General features: G+C 33.8%; 1 protein-coding gene and 1 long non-coding RNA gene across 2 annotated transcripts; one reads left to right on the top strand and one right to left on the bottom strand.

Moving 5' to 3' along the window:
• Window positions 1–1,666: 1,666 nt before the first annotated feature.
• Window positions 1,667–10,527, top strand: LOC128556139 (uncharacterized). The gene is made up of 2 exons (XR_008370424.1): window positions 1,667–2,019; window positions 5,255–10,527. It is a non-coding gene; the product is annotated as an uncharacterized LOC128556139 (long non-coding RNA).
• Window positions 10,528–14,627: 4,100 nt separating this feature from the next.
• Window positions 14,628–21,155, bottom strand: LOC128556138 (ectonucleotide pyrophosphatase/phosphodiesterase family member 5-like). Its single transcript, XM_053540084.1, has 4 exons — window positions 20,113–21,155; window positions 19,672–19,860; window positions 18,248–18,496; window positions 14,628–17,862 (listed from the first exon to the last, which is right to left on the bottom strand). The coding sequence occupies exons 1-4, from the start codon at window positions 20,996–20,998 to the stop codon at window positions 17,696–17,698; spliced, it is 1,491 nt and encodes a 496-aa protein (XP_053396059.1). The 5' UTR covers window positions 20,999–21,155; the 3' UTR covers window positions 14,628–17,695.
• Between the last annotated feature and the right edge of the window lie 219 nt (window positions 21,156–21,374).

Raw genomic sequence — 21,374 nt, 5'->3', positions numbered from 1 at the left:
ATTTCAATCTGCGCCAAAGTATCCCGGCTATATCATGATTCCCGTGGAAAAGCAAATAGTCGGAGTTCACGCATTAGCCGTGAGTCCCATGAAATTTAGTATTAGTATTTTAGTATTACCCCACAAATAGACTGGGCTGGATATGCCTAGCGCACACCACATTTCGACATTAGACAAATCTATGTCAAATTGATTTTTCTTGGTAGAAATTTATGCTCGATCGAGGTAAGAAATTTATTTGTTAGATTAATTTTTGAATTACGAATTTTATTTAGTAATTTTTTGTTCATTCTGCATAATTTTGCAACATTTACTTTTTCGGCATGTGTTTTTGGCTAGTTTCGGTTTGTCAGGATTATTTATTAAAATTTTCAGACTTTTGTAAATTATTTCGAAAGAGGAGTCTAAAATGTTTCGTTTCTATAAGCTGTAAAAGTTGTACTGAAATTTGTGTAACATGCTAATTGTAAAGTACTTTTTTCAAAAACATATGTCAAAAATTTCGTTTTTAATTATGGAATGCCATTACTGCATTGTATTGTAATGTTAAATCTATATGGCAAGTCTAGTACTGTGTATGTAATATTATTGTAATTTGAAATTGTGTGCCAGTCTATAGCATATACATACAATGTCCGTTTTGTTGTATGGCATTAGATATTATATTGATACCAACTATGGTATAACGTTTGATTTGCATTGAATTTTGTTAATTTGTAGTTGTAAATAATAGCTGCAGTTTATCATTTCCGTATCTATTTTTTTTTCATCATAAACTTTTCATATCTTTTCCATTCTTTAATTTTTGACTTTTAATTTTAGTAATAACGGAAGAAATAAGTGACGTATTTTTATCACGTGACGTATGAACTTAGTAGCACATATATTTTGTATAGGTAGCACGTATTAGCCTGCAGAGGTATGGTATACCCAAAGGAGCAGTTTTATGCCCTGACTTACTTGTTTTGCTATGGTGCTTACCATATGTTATATATTTTAGCATCATCCGCCTGAAGATTTTTACCTGGTGATGATGTCACAACCCGGTAGTACAATACCCGAGGTTCACTTGTTTTCACTCGCCTGGATGTGATTTTTCCAGCGCAGAGCTTTCGTCCCATGATTGTGCCGTAAACCGCAAAGACAATGATTTTTGTTATCCTCTGAAGTCAGCTCAGGGATGCAATCACCTACAGTCATAGGAGCCAAAACGGAGTCATAGGAGCCAAAACGGAGTCAACGTATTCGCGGTTTAAAGGGACTTTACTTGAAGATATGTTGTATTTTTGTGCTTCTTAAAGTTGAAATTAACGGAAACAACTGTGCCACGTCACGTTAAAACGGAACTGTCAGCGTTAGAACTTTATATCAAGAGATACTGAGCTCAATTTCTTTTCTTTTTTTCTTATAATCATTTTTTTCATTTATCATTTATTCTTTGTAAATAATCATTTTATGTAAATAAATTTGTAAATATTGTAATGGGTGTTGATTTGTTCTGATAGTTATTGTCCCCGGTATGTCCATCCTGTCACAATTTTGTCTTGTCTGTTTCTTGTCAGTACTAATTAATGTTCTGTCTGTTATTACTTTGTTTGGTATTCTGACATGATGCATTCAATTTTATATGTATTTCCTTATCATTCCTATCTCTATTGCACTTTCAAATCTATTCCTTAGTATCCTTACTTTGATAACAAGGTATATATTGTTTTAAAACACTCTGTAAATAAACCTGGCAAGTAAATTAATCTAGCGAGGAATATTTGAATTCATATTTCGACTTGTTTTATCAGCATCAATGTTATTTTCGTAATTCGAAGTTGGGCCGTAGTTTCAAAAAGAAGGTAATATAGGACAGTTCATGTGGCCTGCTTTGCGAGTTATACAAATCCTCTTACCTGTTATACAGTCCAACCCACCTCGAAATTATAGTGTTCTTTGTCCTTAATCTAATAGTGATGTGCGACGCATGCGCAATAAAATTTTGGAGTCAAGCCGAAAGTGCAATTTGTGCAGGTAAAACACCTACATTTATTGATTGTTTGACCTTTCTTTTTTACATCCTGTTATAATGTAATAAAAATTAAATAAAATTTCTTTTGATGAAAATATAAAATTGATAACTCTGCTTATCAAGTGTATAAATAATTTCTGTTTGTTTTTAAAGTAAAAAGTTGGTTTTCCAAACAATGTTAAAATAGAGCTTTAGTCATCGTATACTATTTAGAGCGTTAAACGATATTGTAATATCTGTTTAATTGATAGTAGTAAATCCAGACTTGTTAAACTTGCTTTATTTTGTAAGAATGTTTAGCTTGTTTAATTAGATTCATTCTTAACTGTAAACTTAAACAGGTATTTTCTGGTACTTTTTCATACTTATGTGGATTTATTCATTCCGTATTTAGCATTGTACATTCCTTGATAATACGCGTGCTTTTTCGTTGTGTTTCATTGTTAAAATCAATTTCATGTGACCTTATTCTTATCACTGCTATTTTGCTACTGTTTTTTTTTTCAGTTTTATGTGATCTTATTCTTATCACATGCATGTAATAAAGTTTGACATTGAATAAGCTTGTCAAATGTGGCACAATTAACTGATCTATATGCAGACAACGTATTTATATTAACCACGCCATTTCGGAAAAGACTAAGATTTATTAGCCTTTAGTTTTTTTTTTTTTTGGTTTTTTTTTTGTTCTTTTTTTCTTGCGGTTTATGCAAGATGATTTCAACGACAAGATGAAGTAAATGTTTTATTATGTCTCCCACCACACAGTGGTGTGGGAGACATATTGATTTACTCCAGTCTGTGTGTGTGGGGTGTGTGTGTGTGTGTCACAAAGCTTGTCCGCACTCTAAGTCAAACATTTCTCATCCGATTTTCACCAAACTAAAATAAAATGTGTTTGACTATAAGACCTCGGCTAAGTTTGATAAATAGCCAAATCGGTCCAGGCGTCTTGGAGTTATGGCCCTTGAATTACCAAAAATCGGCCTTTTTACTCTTGTCCGCACTCTAATTCAAACATTTCTCATCCGATCTTCACCAAACTTGAAGAAAATGTGTTTAACTATAAGCCCTCGGCCAAGTTCGATAAGTAGTCAAATCGGTCCAGGCATTTTGGAGTTACGGCCCTTGAATTATCGAAAAATCGGCCTTTTTACTCTTGTCCACACTCTAAGTCAAACATTTCTCATCTGATCTTCACCAAACTTTAACAAAATGTGTTTGACCATGAGACCTCTGCCAGGTTTGATAACTAGCCAAATCAGTCTAGGCATTTTGGAGTTACGACCCTTGAATAACCGAAAAATCCGCCTTTATACAATTGTCCGCTCTCTAAATCAAACATTTCTCATCCGATCTTCACCAAACTTGAACAAAATGTGTTTGGCCATAAGACCTTAGCCAAGTTCGATAACTAGCCAAATCCGCCCAGGCACGTTTGATTTATGGCCCTTGAATTACTGATTGGATCCACTCATCCAGACCATCTAATTGGATCAACTCGTCTAAACCATCTAGAGAAACTAGACATTTTTCATAGTTGGTAGTTGGCATTTGTGGGAGACATGCGCTTTTCTCAAAAGCATCTCTAGTTACATGTTTGTCAGTGAATTATCGAAGTATTGTAATGAAATATCTGTAACAAATCGGTCAAAAACTATACAATTGGTGAATTTAGTCAAAACATGAAATATAAAGAGAATTTGTTTGTTTTACATGGAAAATCAAAATATATTTCACTCATGAACACCATAATTTTACTTTTCACTCTTGACTATGTCACTCGTGAAAATATTGCATCTTTGTTTACTCGTGAAGATATTTTCATCTTACTCTTGAACAAACAAACACCCTCTATATCTAGTTATCCCCCGCCGTAGGTGGAGTGATATAGTTACGATGTTGAATGTCCGTCCATCAATCTGTCTTTCTGTCCGTCCGGAACCATATCTCTGAAGTTGTTCGCAATGTATAAATAAAACTTTATATACATGTATATCGCTATAAGGAAATGTAACACGTAAAGTTTTAGTCAGATTGCCCTGATAACACCCGAATTATGGCCCTTAGTAGTTTCTAGTGTATATATGGAAATGTCTGCTTCTTAACTTGTGACATATATATTATTTGATCTATAACTATGAAACATAAATTTGATTTAGATCAGCATAATATGGTAGTGAGCACACAATTTTGTCATGATTTCTTTAGTAACTTAAGAGTTATTGTCCTTTGTTTTAAAATCTACATGTTTGTTCAAAACAAACTAACCAGTTGGTAAAATATTAATAAATTTCTTTCATTTTTCCTTGAATATTTATTAATTAGATGTAAAGTAATTTTTTGGTATTATTTTTTTATTCTTTAAAAGTTCCAAAATTGATCAACATGGAATTTTCCATCAATATTTATTATCAATATGTGAAGTTTTGTACTCTCCCCGCCCCCACATACACATACATCCCTCCCCTAAAAATGTCAAATCTTCTATGAATATTTATCATCATCAACATGTGGAGCTGTAACAACCCCAGATTTCAGATTTCTTACTTGATTGTACCTGTTCTTTTAAGTTCAAGTGTAATGAAATTGTTTGCTTCTTAGTGACATCCTCAACTTGCCGGATATATTTCTTTGCCATTCCCGACCACAAACCCTTTGCGGAGGATACCAATTCATCGAATTTGTTTTATTTCCATTACATAGAAATCACATGTTATTACATAACATGCCACTAACAGTATCATGTTAGTATAACCGAAAATATTTATCTCGAAGACCTTTTACCAGAATAAAACTGGAGTGTACTTATATATACAAAAATGTACATATAATTACTTTTCGGTCTTACTCTATTACATTTCCTAAAACTTATGATTTAACATCCCAATTTTGAACTTACCATAGGTTTGTTATTGTGCCTTTTTATAGAAATCTTACTGTGTACCCCTGTTTTATTCTGGTAAAAGACTAACATTTGTTAAAAGCATATTGTCCTCGTTTCAATAATCAACACGAAACATTTGAGGGAAACTTACTTAAGATTCATTGCGTGGACACCCTCCATCTCCCCAACCCCCACCCATTCCTCCCACTCATTCCCTACCCCCTTAAGATACCAGTCAAAACTGTTTTCCTCCTCCTTCTCTCCCTGAAAATTCCTTTAACAATACAGAAAATTGAAAATGTAGAATTTTCCAGTATAAACAGCTAACAATCTTTTATTAACTGTTTCAGAGCAGAGCATATGACTGAAACAGAATTGAAGAAAATGCATTGTTGTTAAATAGATATGAAAAAAGTCTACTCATCTATTAAAATAGAAGTATGTGTTTATAAGGAATGGGGTTGTTAAATAGTAAAGAACCTTGGGCTGGCAGAGTATCATATTACTCTGAGGTCGACACAACTTTAGACGGCATCAGTCGTACTAGTCGAACTATACTGAACGAAAGAGAACTGCTGGAAGATTCGAGAGAGAGCATATTACTAGTCCAATCCTACATAGTTCCACTGATCAATTTCACAGGAACATGTTGGTTGTTCTATCACAGATTCGTCGTATTTAAAACGAACAGTTGGTGGTGGTCGATAGAGAAGAATGCTAAAGAAATAATAATACAAAGGAGCAAGAATGAAACAGCAGTTAGAGACAAAATTCTGGGCGAGAAAAGAAGTAAAGGGGCCCAAATAACACTAGAACTAAAGGATTCTTCAAATGTTAATGTAAGAGCCCTTTTAGAGATGCTGGATGTAAATAACGAGACATTCAAAAAGTATGATGTGCGTAGAAGCAATTGTCAAGTGTTTGGAAAGCGCACTTTTGAATACCTCCGGAAAACGCGAGATGTGAAAGATAGCGTTTGAAGATGTAAAATACAGAAAGCACTCATATATGTCAGATATAAGGACTGTGTACCATACTCAGTTGTATGTCAGTGGTAAGATTGTTTATAGATAACGACAACTTCAAGCAAACCAATAAACAAAACAGCTAGACATATTATATTTTATACTGTTTTGAGGTTTGCTAATTTCAGAAAGGAGACTGGGTATATTTACATTAATGTGTGTTAACTGTGTACATATTAGAGAGAAAATGATAAAACATCGCCAAAATAAGCGCCAACTAGAAGTGGCTATAGATTATGTAACGACTTACTAACATACGTTACTGAATATGCCATAAAACCTTAAAAACGGATTTTATCAAACAAATTCCTGGTATTTTCTCATCAATTTCATTTTAGATTACTGACACAAAGTAAGTGAATTTGACATTTAATAGAAAAGAACTTTCCCTTTAATCTGATAAACGGTTACATTGTTATACTTCAAGATAATATAACTACTAGTTGGTTGTACAATAATTTTGTAACTCACACCCGTTTTATGTGATATTTGCCTTTTCAGTACTTATCTTCATTACAAACGCGACTTTGTGCGAGAGGGGTATTTCTAAAGCTTTTTGATGGGTAGTTATATTTCGAGTAAACTTTTCAAATGCAAAAAGAAAGCATATTGGAATGAAAATTTTTAATTTGTTTAGTTTGAGGTGTTTTCATTTGAAAGGTGGCACGTATGTATAATTTATTAAAGGAAAACTTTGGTGAATATCAGCCTTAAAGAAAGCTCTTTGGTAAAAAACCAAACCAACTGGAAGGAGGCGGATCTCTCGTTGACAAGACAAAGTCCAAAGGCTTTTGGCAAAAAAGGTAAACTTGACGAAAGGAAGACAGTCGATCCACAGGAAAATGTTTCTTATGACGTTACACACGTCATAGATAAAGATAATGTGTTTATTAGATATAAAACATACTATAAAACGTTTAGTCAAATTGTGGTGGACTTTTTTTCTGATAAATTGAAAATATATATTTATTATTATTATTATTATTTTGTCCTTGCCGCACCGAGATTTGTTGATTTCTTTCTATCATAATAATGACTTTACATATAATTGTATACGACCCGACAACTTCCCTATTAAACAAAGAAGGTTGAAAAGTGTGTGCTATTGACGTCAAAATTATTACGCTGGAAAAGAAACTAAAAGAAAACATGCAAATATTTGAAGGATGTCATCAAGGATGTAGTCTACTTGGTAACGTGTTAGAATCGAAATAATATATCTTATTTAGTGATTTGCTCTTGAATAAAATCATTTTTTGCCGTCCAGGTGCGTATTGTTTTAACACGCAGGCTGCGTTCTCGTGGTATGATTCCTTCGTATCTGAATCACAAACAATGATTTTATCCAACGACAAATCACAAAATGAGCTTTTTATTATGCCCCCTCCCCCAAAGGAGGGATATATTGTTTTTGTCGGTCGGTTGGTATATAGACCAATCGGTTTCCGGATGATATTAAACTCAAGACTGCTTGGGCCTAGGATCATAACAGTTGAAAGGGTAAATGGTCATAACCAGCAGACGACTTCTTTTGATTTTGAGGTCAACAGATCAAAGATTTAGGTCACAATACCCGTAAGAGTTAAACGGTTTCAAGATGATAACCAAAGAACGCTTTGACCTAGAGTTATAAATGTTGACAGGGAGATTGGTCATGACCAGCAGATGACCCGTATTGATTTTGAGGTCAGTATGCCATAGGTGAATGTCACAGTGACCCGAAACAACGATAATACCGAGGTCACCTATGACTGGTAAATTACTGATTTGAGGTCATTAATTGTTCAGTGCACAGTGAACATATATTTCTGTTCCTTACGCAGTTACCGAATGCATCAAGGGGTGGGGGAGGCATTTCGTGTTCTGCGAGCTCTTGTTCCTACTGATCTTGCCATGGTATTTTTTAATTTAGATGTTCTCACCATTAGTTATCTATACACAATGGCAGATTTATTAATATTCCCTGAAAAGGTCTTGGTAATTCAAATATTTTGGGTGATGAATTCCATTATCTATTTAGTTGCACACACTTTAATGACTTTAGAAGAAAAGTTTAATTTCAGCACCCGAATTCTATTAAGTTTCCTACGCAAATGAAAAATGATAGTAAGGATACTCTGTTGAAGCTTCCATTTTTTTTACAACAAAAATTGTTAGCATGATTGTAGTAGTGTAGGAAATATGTGCTATATGTTCATGTATTTTCTAAATGCTATTAATGATTTTTTTTTCATGGAAGGTTTAATGATTAAGAATAACAGTTATCTTTTATATTCTGCAATATAAATTATAATCTTGCACGGTTTCTTCCATGTTCATGTATTTTTATTTCGTATTTCCAAGGAAGACATTGTACTTGAACTAAGATGAACATTTATGAACTTCACTTCATCCATTCATCTTTATCTTGTGTAAAAAAATTATTGTCCATTTCTTAAAATTATTCCGCTATGTTGTTTCATGACTGCAGTGTTTAGAAATACATCCATTTTCTTATTTTAATGCAGAATACTTTTATCAGTTTGCGCTATGTGCATTGATAGGATGTTATAAACATATTTTAATCACTAACTGTCACTAAAACTTCATATTATTGTTCATTTTTGGTTGCCGGCTTATCCCGCTACCAAAGTTACAACTGTATTTCTGACAATCATATAGCATCTATTATTTTATTCCTAATCACATTCGAAGGATGTTAATTTGCTACACAAAATAGTCCCATTCATGAACAATGAGGATGAATTATCAATATACAAGCAGTCCTTATTCAGTCTGCATCCCCTCACATTGACCATTTAGATTATATAAGATCTATCAATGATAAGGTATTCAAGCCCATGGTTACATCACAAACTAGATCAGGCAGAGTTTATCTTAGATATGAGGCACATTAAATCTGTGTTTGTGTCTCATTCATGTATATTCATAGATTAGCATTTAAACAGAAAATAAATCTACTAAAACACGCAACCATCAGACATTTCAAGGCTTTGATTGTAAAAGAAGTCCGCACTATTTGGTATGTCAGTCGCTGTTTAAATTTGGAACTTTCAAACACAGGAATCCCCCGTTTTGTTGTATCAATCACATCTTACCTATCGAAATATGCCTCATCATTTGATTTGCCACCACAAGAGATATGGTTTCTTTGTATAGTACTGCTAACATTTTGTTTTATGTCATTTTATTCGTAATTTTACTTTGTAAAATTCCGCTTGGCGTATTTTAGGAAACATTTTCCTACCAAACTATGATTGGCTTAGAAAATTCCTAAGTACAATCTGATTGATTGAGGCTTCTCTCCTAAATTCCTAAACGGATCAAAGCTCAATAGAGCAACATGCCTTACTTTACTTAGGACAATTGTGATGGCGCCATTATCTATATTTGTCAACAAGACTATCATTCAACCCTAAAACATTCTTAGTAAGCAATTTAGGAATATTTTCTAAATTTCGGATTGCAGGTCAATGAATTAGCATTATTTGAATAAAAATTGTAGTTACATTTATATGAAAGCAAATTAGTACAATTGAGATTTTATAGCTTTTAGGAATATGGTCTACTATTTACTTAGGCAACGGTCCCAATTTCAGAGCTGGCGCACTTAATAATTTACTTTCATTAGGATTTAGAATTACTTTTTCGTGTGTTATTGTCAGTAATAATGCATAGTTGCAATCAATACAGAGTATTACAACTGAAATCGTTGTCGTCTTCTATTCTTTGCTGCTATCTGTGTATTGAAAAATCCCTATCAAGTAGTCCTGCATTTTGCAGCGTATTTCGTTAAAGCATCTTAACTCCCAACTGAAGCACGCTACAGTACGTATTATCTCATTTATCACATGTACTCACGTGTTAGGTATATTACAGCGTACTATGTATTGCCATTTTGTATCTATATTTTTTTTATTTTCTTGTATGTAAAATGCCCCCATGTGCCTTGAATTTCAAATAAACCTTGAAACCTTAAATCTACAATAAGGATTTAAGAATTTATTGTAATCTATAGATCATTTTATTATTTACTAGCCTTGTTTAAAGATATCATGTAAATTGTAATCCAGAATATTCTATTTTGTTCTGTAACAATACTGATAAACAGTGTGTGACAGTTATTTTTAGAAAAGATTGCCTTGATTATTCAAGAATGTTTTTATAGATATTTAATGTTACATGAAAATTCTCGAACCTGCCATGATACAATAAATAGTGAGGTGTTTTAGGATTAAAACAGAACCAAGTCTGTAGATATTTATGAAACTTTCCTGTTTTTCCTTTATAACAAAATATTACCAGTTTGGGTATTTGATATTTTTGGAGGATCATTTGATGGATTTATATCAAACATTTCTTGATTTAAAAAAGAGTTATATTTGAAAGGAGGAATGATAGGATTTGGACTATCTATACATATCATTGGATTTAACGGCTCTTAGACAGTTTTGAAAGTACTTAAATTTGTGAATAAAATTTATTAATGTTAATAGTTGATGGCTTGTCTTTCTGTTACTTTTATCTACTCTAACCAAAAATTGTTTACTCTCTGACGTAACATTATACGCAATAAACGTTTTATTGTTGTTGCTTTTCGTGTTGTTGTTGTTGCTGTTTTTGTTGTTTTTAGCTCACCTGAGCCAAAGGCTCATGGTGAGCTATTGTGACCGCTCAATGTCCGGCGTCCGTTCTGCGTCGTCCGTCCGTCAACATTTCCTATAAAATCTTCTTGAAAACTACTGGGCAGAATTTACACCAAACTTCACAGGAATGATCCTTTGGTGCTTGCTGTCCTTTCAAAATTGTTCAAAGAATTGAATTCCATGCAGAACTCTGGTTGTCATGGCAACCGAAAGGAAAAACTTTAAAAATCTTCTTGTCCAAAACCACAGGGCCTAGGGCTTTGATATCTGGTGTGTAGCATCATCTAGTAGTTCTCTACCAAAATTGTTCAAATTATGCCCCTAGGGTCAAATATAGCCCCGCCCCGGGGGTCACATGGTTTATATAGACTTATATAGGGGAAACGTTGAAAATCTTCTTGTACAAAACCACATGGCCTAGAACTTTGATATTTGGTATGTAGCATCATCTAGTGGTCGTCTACCAAGGTTGTTCAAATTGTCTCCATAGGGTCAAATATGGCCCCACCCCGGGGATCACATGGTTTATATAGAGTTATATAGGTAAAACTTTGACATTTTTCTTGTACAAAACCAGATGGCATAGGGCTTTGATATTTGGTGTGTAGCATCATCTAGTTGTCGTCTACCAAGATTGTTCAAATTGTCCCCCTAGGGTGAAATATGGCCCCTCCCCGGGGGTCACATGGTTTATATAGACTTATATAGGGAAAACTTTGAAAATCTTTTTGTACAAAACCACATGGCCTAGGGCTTTGATATTAGGTATGTAGCATCACCTTGTGGCCTTCAACCAAGAATGTTCATATTATCCCCCTAGAGTCAAATATGGCCCCGCCCCGAGGGTCGCAAGTTTTACATAGACTTATATAGGAAAAAAAGTTTAAAAATCTTCTTGTCTGAAACCACAAATCTTAGACCTTTGATATTTGGTTTGTAGCATTGTCTTATAGTCCTCAACCAAATTTGTTCGAATTGTACCCCTGGGGTGAAAAGAGGCCCTGCCCTGGGGGTCCCAAGCTTTATATAGACGTGGTGTTTGTAGGAAAAAGCTTTAAAAATCTTCTTGTCAGAAACCATAAGACCTAGGCTTTTGATATTTGATATAATGCATTGTCTAATAGTCCTCTACCAAAATTGTTCAAATTATACCCCTGTGGTTAAAAGAGGCCCCGCCCTGGGGTCACTTAGTTATTAATTGAGTTATATAGGAAAAAATACTTAAAACATCATCTGGTCTTATTTTCAAGACTATTTAATTTTAATTACCTGACGACCCCAAGTAATATGATGTCACTTGATTGTGACCTTGACCTACTGACCTACTTTCTTATTTTTAAGATACAGCCTTTAAATATTGATGACTTACACAGTTTTGCACACAAATCGTAAAACTGAATTTCATTGACCGTGAATGTGACCTACTGACTTTCTTAATATTTTATCATCAGTTTGATATTTGAAACATGTAGCTCATATTACTCAGGTGAGCAATCCAGGGTCATCATGACCCTCTTGTATAAATATGTTTCCATTTTATAGTTCATTTTTACAATGCCAAGCAATAAAATACAGAATAATCAGTATATAAAAACGTTAATTTTGGAAAATCCTGGTTCAAAAAACGTTCACTACTAGTTCATCGTAATATTCATCACTAGTTTTACCTTCTATAGTTTTTGTGTACATGTGATTAGGCACGTTAGCTTCGTGAATTCAAACATAATGTTTATATTATTGTTTAGTATTGTCCTATTTTATTGAACTGTCAAATGCATATTGATTAAATGGGCGGTGCATATAATATTTCAATCTTCATTCCGTTTTGTATACGGAAAGTAACCAGCAATTAGAATGGTTTATTTTAAAAGCGTGTATACGTATATAAGCAAGACACGATAGCTCAGTGGTCATCGTCAATAGCTTGAAACTTCGAGTTCGTAAGATCGATACTGTTCAGTATCTGAGGTTGTTTTTGTTTTTTTCCCTCTCACAAATTTCAACAAACACTCCTCTGTACATGTACATTTTTATCCAGTATTTCCTTCATTTTATATTCACACGTTTTTTTTTCATTTTGTCTCTTTTATTAATTTCTCATTTATGTATAATTATTTTTTTCACAGTTCATTTCACGATTATACAAATTTCATAAATATGATTACAACTACATGTAGCTAAATTCATCATTCAGTTTTATTCGTGGTGTCGGTACTGCTGTCAGCGAAGTCATATAAATCATATAAATAAATATTGAAAATGAAAAATGTGCTCGCTAATTTGGCTCGAACTAGCTACTTCCCGCATTCGAGCCAAATGCTGTAACCACTGAGCCACAGATACGATCGATGAGAGAGAGAGAGCGTGTTTCACTTACAATACTAATGATATTTAGACACTTTACCAAATTTCTTTCAGTAAAACATACGGATAGCACCGAAGTTGGGCCGAATATTAAAATATCGAATGCACAGAGCGTGTAATGTATGCATATCTGACAGGTTAAAAAAATAGCACAATAACTCCTCATAAAATTAGGACAACAGTATGTTCTCAGTAGTTGATATTATATTTTGCTCCTACATATTGTTATATGCTTCTAAATACTGTATTATGTAAGGTCTCTGAGGAGTAGTCGTGACTGTATTATATTAACATTGTCTGAATAATGAAATTATTTTTTGTAAACCTTCATTGTTCCGCATTCAATAGACCAGTGTAAAATATAAAGCTTTGCAAAGCTTGCAGGCTCGAGTAAAATCCTATAGAAACCCTTCTAAACGCTACCTGTATTGATCTACTATTTAAATAAATTAGCTTCTTCTGTGACAAAAACTGTGTCCTTGGTGATTGGTGCAAAAGGAATATAAATCCGATCCAAAGAGGTGAAAGTGACCAATCAGACCCAGTACTGTATAGGGATATAACACTTCTGTTTTCTTCCTTGTAACATTTATGCACATATTAAGATATATGGCATGGTGTGAGCCAAAAATGTATTTTGTGACAAACAAAACGGTTTTAGAGGTACATTGTAATCGAAGCTGCATTATTATGTTTATTCTCTGTGTGGCTTGACAAATAATTATAAACATGATACAAATTTACAACTACATCCTTTGTTATTTAAATGTCAAGCGAGATTGTTTGTGGTTTAAATTAAGTACAACTGGTATACATTGGTATACATGGCAAAAGCTGTTCAACTGTGCAACATATGATTGATACTCTCTATATCTGTTGTCAGAAATGGCGGCTCAGTCTAAATGAAAGTAAAACTACTAAATTTATTCATTTTCGCATCATTTCTGGTTCCTACAGACAATGTCTGTGATTGTAATGTCAGTTAACCCTTATCATGCTGGGCACAATTGATTCCGCCTTTGCGACCAGTGTAGATCATGATCTGCACTGTTCGACATTCAGTCAGTATCTTTTTTTGTATGCACCCCTTTTAACAGTTAATGGAACTGTCAAAATTAAAAGATGGACAAGTTCATTATAGAAATTTAGCAGGGTAAGGGTTACAAACAGTATGCATATCGTCAAGTTTAAAAAAAATGGATTAAGAAACGCACCTCTTCAAAAACAAATATACATTAATATATTTAGTAAAGAAAAAGAAAGTAACTATATTTATCAACGATACTATTTTGGTTGAATATTCACTGTGAAGAAGCACCATTGTTGACAAAGAAACCAAAGAAATATAATAAATCAGTCAATTAGCATAAGCTTAGATATTTTACATTCTTGCAGATTTAACCCTTATCATGCTGAACACGATTGATTCTGCCTTTGCGACCGTGCAGTCTGATCATGATCTGCACTGTTCACCTTCAGTCAGTATGTTTTAGGTACCCATCCCTTTTAATAGTTGGACGGACAAGTTCATTATATAAATTTAGCAGGGTAAGGATTAAAAGTGTACCCTGGTTGTAGATCTAGTTCTATATCATTGAAGATTTTCAAGGAGTTTGTTGTCTTATGCTAAAATGTGATGATTCTTACATAAATGAAAAATGATAAAAACCCACAGAACTGCTATTGCGTTTGACAATTTATTTTATCAAAATATTTATTCTACATCTGACACAATTTATTGAAGACCATGTGAGGTCGCTGGCGACACCATTGGCAGTCAGAGAAATTATTTTCAAGCTAATAACATTTCTGAATCCGGTCGTTGTTTCCCAGGAATGGGCTCATTTTCTAAACATATTGTATATAACTGTGATTTGATTGAATATGTTTTGCTTAGGGCTAGCCTTTGAAAATTTCGGCAGTCCGACACTGAGCCTCGGACAAATATCGCCTAACAGTTTAATATTGAATAAATTTGATTAAACAGTATAATGTTTTAGTTTTAACCCTTACCCTTGCTAAATTTCTATAATGAACTTGTCGATCTTTCAATTTGGACAGTACAATTAATTGTTAAAGTGGGTGCTAACTAAAAAGATACTGACTGAATGGCGAACAGTGTAGATCTTGATCAGACTGCACGGTCGCAAAGGCAAGATCAATCGTGTCCAGCATGATAACAGTTAAAATGCAGCTGTGTGTCTGTCTAACACCAAAAGCATTAATGGTTTAAAATACACCTTGAACAAGAATCCTCAACTTTCATGTTTGTTATGCAAAGTCACTCTTGGAGTAATTTGTGGATTTGTTTTTCGTGAACATATGTTTCAGAGTGGCATTAAAGGCCTATATTTTGGCAGTGGGCCAAGGGATTTCTGTCTTCACCAGCACAGTTGGGGGCTAATGACAATCACAGTATGGTTCCATTTAACAAGGGTCAATGTTTATTGGAGAGTCAGTCTACCTTACAAGTGTATCAATTATTGAGAAGGGGAAACAATGTAATTTATCTTAAATTGATATATAATTGATAACTTTTAAAGTTATACTAGTTGTTTTGTTGTGGGTTTTTTTGGCATTTCTATGTAAAGAAAAATATTTGTTGATCAAACACAATAAGATAATCAGAAACTCATTTTCACAATAAGGAAATAATGATAAACTTACTTAAAGAAATATGCAAGTTTTTATTTTTTCAAAGTATGTCTGGAGAATTGTGATATTTCAGAAAATTGTGACTTTCACTCATCTAATGCTTGCAGAATACTGTAAATAACATTTGTCTAAAAATTGAAAACAGTATGTGCAATTCAAAGTTACAAAGCAAAGCATGAAAAAAAGTCACTTTTGGCAACATACTGAAAATGAAAATTCAGTATAGATGGAACAAAATAATTTTAAGTTCAAATAATGTTGATTATATGAATACAAGAAACCCAGTTTCCAATTAGAAAAATATTGTTTGTCAGCACAAAGAACTCCTGAAGTTTTCACTATACTTGTGTTTTATTATCATTATTATTTTCAATATTATTACTGTATCTTTAATCATCCTTTATGTAATATAATAATAATAATTATTATTATTATTATTATTACTATCATTATTATAACATTAAAGTAATACTTATTACCATCAATATAATATCAAAATAATAATTAACATTATTATCATTCCACATTCACTGAAGAAACATTAATTTCTTTCAACTCCACTGCACACATCTTCATGGTCTAGTTGGGGTCCCTGCTGTGCTAATTGCCCTCTAATCAGTTACGGTTACATAATCGCTGATAAGCAGCAGATAAGATGGGAGTTGTATATTGGATTTGAGGGTGGGGGGGGGCACTTATATAGTAGTGAATCTAGGCCTTTAAATATTCTCCTTGGCTAAATAGTTTCCTTTAGGACAGTTAAGGAAGTTATCTAATCATTGGTAGACATGTTTAGCCCATGTTTTCATGTTATTTTTATTTTCATTCAATAAGGGTCATTTTCATCAAACGTCTCTGCATAAGCTTGTGCAAAAAATCAACTGGAAGAATTTTTTAAAGATGTTAAAGAACATAAAGTGTAAAAATGATCCTATTGAGTATGGAACTCATGGAAAATGCTTAGGAATACTCCGGACAATAAATGATACTACAGTATACTAATGTTGAATAATCAAAGGGCAATAACTCAGTCAGTGACAAATCATCTGACCGGAACATGAAGACAAAATGCTCATTTCCTCTTGGGAGTGAAGCTTCCTATGAAATTTTGATGAATTCTAGCAAGTGGTTGCTTAGGAATACGCCGGACAAAACAATGGTATTATAATATACTATCTTGTTTACTAAACGGTAAATAACTCCAACCAGCACATGAAAAGAAAACCTTTTAATCGTCAGCTCTTACCACTGGGTTATAGAGCCAACATTCTAACGACATGTCTTAACATTGTTATGTAGTGTTACTGGCAAATTAGAAGGTTTTCATCGATAGATGAAAATGCTTTATATTCCAAAGCGAATCTCACGTAATAAACCAGTTAAATATAAAGTACACACAATCTAATACAACAATGATGAAAACATGAAAAAAATTATGTATCAAGATATGCTTATAACGCGTGCATTTTAATTCATGAGGACGCAGTTGTTGTGTAACGTTGAGCATTTCATCGGACTGATATGAACATGACCGCTTGCTTAATGAATTATAGTTAATAGTTAAATGCTTAAATACTGCATTTAAGTAGTAATGTTTCAATAGACAATTGAAAAAATACAAACTGTTTAGTGAAACAATATCTTTTAACAAGTAGAAGAAATATCCTAAAGACATCAACTTGCATATCATTAAACATGAGCCGTCTTTAATTGCTTTTTGCAAAAAATGTTTCTCGTTATTTAACCTTTAGCCTGCTGGCGGCAAATGATTTTGCATTTGCGACCAGTGCAGACCAAGATAAGCCTGCACGTTCTTAGTCTGAACTATTCGAAATTCAATCAGCATGTTTTAAGTGAACATCCCCTTTGAATAATAAGTGATACTTCCCAAATTGAATGATGGACCAGTCCATTTTAGAAATATATAGCTGGGTAAAGGTTAATAAAATCAATGTTTAAAGAGATTTACATCCTACTGAACATTCAGTATTTCCATATACACACAAGTTATTTTTACTCTTTTTCGTGACTGATTTATAGATCAGTTACTCCTTAAAATGTTGTTTCATTATGTAGAGGTACGTACACTGTAAATTCAGACTTAGAGTTCGTCGTGACGTTCAACTTCTGCACTGTCCGTCGCAGACCCAGTGGTTGTAACTTCAGGTCCTGTCTTGTTACCAAGTCTAAGCTGTTTCCTTGCTTTCTGACAGGTACATACGGAATATATCCCAGCTAGTAGTGCACATAGTCCGGCAAAAATTACAACTGTAACAAAATGCACGCAAAACAATTAAAAGAATTGCATTTAAATATTTTACTCACTATTCATATTTTACTCACTATTCACAAATTATGTAACATGTTCTACCATTCCAATAAGTTTAAATCACTGAAGCTTTTTTCGTGGAAAAGTAAGTTATTTTGTTAAGATAGAAAGAAATAGAAACAGTCATGCAGACAGAACAAAACAGATGTTTGTGATTCTGGTAGCTTTTCTTCTATTGTCCTCGGACTTTAGTCTCTTTAAGCTTTTTGAAATTGTTTTAACAACTCTCCTAAAATGTACGTACATGAATATTTCAAAATCGGACTTGTTTAAAACTTACTCCGATATCTAGCATCAACATGTGTAAAAGAAAAATGCACTAACGTAAGATCACAGTTGTTGACCTTTCGTGCGTCTTACTCATGACTGATTTTTCTCGCAATAAGCATTCCACATTCTCAAAGGAGCCATTATTTGGAGCAGGCACGATACCCAATATATGGCACATCAAAGGATATATGTCCACCGAGTTAAACTGTTCAGACACGTAGCCCTTTTTGAAAGCTGGACCAATTGCAAGGAAGAATGGACGCATGCTGGGCACCAGGTATGGGTCATATCCATGGACACCAACTGGAATTCCATGACAAATAATTAAAAGATATATAAACATACATCGTGAGATAGTATCAAAACTGTAAATAGTAAAATGCTTTTAATCAATCCAGTATGAATCACACGACACTGTGAAATGAAAAATAAATTTTTCTGTGCACAGCGGATATTTGAACTATTTAGTTTCAGTATGTTCATGAACCATATAAAATGAATACATGAACGAATTGACCTGTTAATAGTACTGAGAGGAGATAGCGCACTGGACTATTTCTATGCTTGTTTCTGATGTTGAACAATTATTTCAAGTTTCAGTCAAATCCATTTAGAAATAACCGATATAGAATGGAAGTGCATCAACCTGAAATCACGAAGAGAGCGTTATTCATGAAATATTTGAGTCAGGGTAATAGGTCAAGGCAATGGACATAGCGCCATGTGACGTCAATTATAATTTGACAACTTCCTTAAAGCTAAATCAATAGATAGAATGAAAATGTATCAAAACTTAAACCTGAACTTTTAAGTAAAATGGGAGCATAATTCATGAAATATTGGTGAGTTATGGCTATTTTCACTGTTTGCCTTGTTCTCGGTGCTTCCGAGGGATCTACTTTCCAGATTTTATTTACTTCACAACAGCGGGTGTTAAGTGCTGTGTGGCAGCCGTAAAAAGTCGCCCCGACTTCATCTCAATGTTGTTATATTTTCTGGTCCTTCGGGATCATTGATTTCAACTAATTTAGATTTGAAGATTGAATACTGCTTAAGCCGGTGCTAGTGGGCGTGGGCAGTGTTGCATTTTCCATTACTGCTCATGAACAAACTCAATCAAACCCAGTCTGCAATTTTCACTGTTTGCCTTGTTCTCGGTGCTTCCGAGGGATCTACTTTCCAGATTTTATTTGTATTCTATGCGGGAAAACAATTTTAAATTTCAATCAAATCCATTCACTTATACTAGAGACTGAATGAAAAGTGCATCAAAACTTTTACCTGAAATTCTAAGTAAAAAGAAGCATACAAATGTAATTTATAAAATATTGGCACTAGCGTTACTGATCTTGGGTCAAATGCTGTCGGTGACGATATCGAACAACTGGACAATGTATGAATCAAATACATCTCAGGAGTGAGTAGGATAGCTTTCTATAAACTTCGTATATTCGAGCTAAATGCCTATTTTAAACTACCAGATTTCATCCTGTCTCGACTAGCTTCATCAGGAAATATAACCACTCCTTCTTCAGATCCAGTGATAACAATAGGGGCTATCCTTGTACTAGAGTTGTAGTGTAGCCTCTCCAACTCGCTGCCACCTTTTCTGTATACTTTTAAATAAGGGATGTTACGCAGCGCTTGAAGCACATTTTCTTCTAGTCCTGTAAACAGAAATTAGCCTCATTAGATGTTGCTTTCAATATGTAGAATTTTCAGTGTTTTACCAGACATAAATATTAGAACTGAACAAAAATCTGCTTCCTATAGGTAATTAGTCAAAGTCATAAAGTCACCTCAAGCTTTATAAATCGACTATATTCTGAACCTTTTTAAATGAAAGAAACGTCAACTATTTACATAAGTTCCTCATACTAATCTAAATTTATAAAGTATGGTTTTTAAATCATACAAACCTTCCTCCGGAAAGATATGCTTATGAAGGGCATAATTTCCAAATTGAACAGATCCTGTTTTATACCAAGACGTATTCAAGTGATCACTAAGTAAGACTGCCTTATCCCTGCTGTAGTTTGCAAAGCCATGATCAGATGTTAAAATTATATTCATCTCATCAAGGAGACCGTTCTCCTTTAATTTCTTGAATAAATATCCTAACACGTTATCCAACTCGACTTTGATCATATCTGTAACATTTTTAGAACCTCCGCCGGTTACATGACCTATTCCATCCGGCTCCAAGAAGTACAGGAGTCCTAAATTAATAGGAACAGTCTTATCAGTGAACCACGAGATTATCGTGTCAACACGTTCAGTGTTATTAATGCGGGACCATGAATCTGCGTAAGGAATTACTCTGTCTGGTCCAATACCTTTGACTTTTCCGATTCCGGCTGGCCAAACAACCGAACCTGAGTTCCGCAAAGGATCTGCTTTTTTATTTGTGACATAAATCGGCTCTGCTCCAGTATCATACCAGAATGGATCAACGTTGTCTCTCCTGTTATCAAAATCGAAATACTCATTCCATACCGCATCATAAAATTTGTTGTCCACCATCCCATGACTCTCTGGGTACAATCCAGTGATAAGTGTGTAATGGTTGGGATAAGTATTTGTCGGGAAAACATTCATGATTGATTTAGCTTTCACTCCATTTCTTATCATAAACTGAAAGTGTTTAGCTTCATTTGGTGCAACTAAATCCAGATAATCGAACTGAAATCCGTCCATTGATATCAGGATCAATTTTTGCATGGACGCGCCGCTTAATGCGCAGACAAATACAACAGCAGCGCACGAAGTCTGGTAAAAATAGTTGAAGAGTTTAAAAAATTCCATAGTTTAATTAGATGTCCTGTTCATCAAAGAAGTTTAGCAAACTAAACAAGATACATCTTCTAATCCAGCAAATGTTATCTTGATCAATGCAAAATGTTTTGCCTCATACAGAAACGTAGTGTTGGTAAACAATGAAACAGCGGTTTACTTGTCACGCTTACCGTTTTCCATGATGTATAGTTATCTATGAATAACACTCTACTTTTTCGAAATTTTTCATGAATATTTAAATATTTAAACATTACATTAACGTTAATTATTTTGAAACGTATGCGAAATCACAACAAATTTTATGTGATGAAAATCCATTTTTATTTAGTTCAAAAATGAAAAAAAGCGACTCAGCCAACAAATAGGTCTATATAACCGAAAGGGG

The sequence above is a fragment of the Mercenaria mercenaria genome, chromosome 4, assembly GCF_021730395.1.
Source record: "Mercenaria mercenaria strain notata chromosome 4, MADL_Memer_1, whole genome shotgun sequence".
Lineage (NCBI taxonomy): Eukaryota > Metazoa > Mollusca > Bivalvia > Venerida > Veneridae > Mercenaria > Mercenaria mercenaria.
The sequence above is the reverse complement of the archived record's forward strand: the minus strand, read 5'-3'. Positions and strand labels throughout refer to the sequence as shown.

Excerpts from the sequence above, each read along its gene's own strand:
- LOC128556138 (XM_053540084.1), bottom strand. The coding sequence starts at position 20,998 with ATGGAATTTTTTAAACTCTTCAACTATTTTTACCAGACTTCGTGCGCT. Across the intron at positions 19,861-20,112 it reads GCATATCTTTCCGGAGGAAG|GACTAGAAGAAAATGTGCTT; the intron begins GTTTGTATGATT and ends TTCTGTTTACAG. Across the intron at positions 17,863-18,247 it reads GTCAACAACTGTGATCTTAC|TTGTAATTTTTGCCGGACTA; the intron begins GTTAGTGCATTT and ends ATTTTGTTACAG.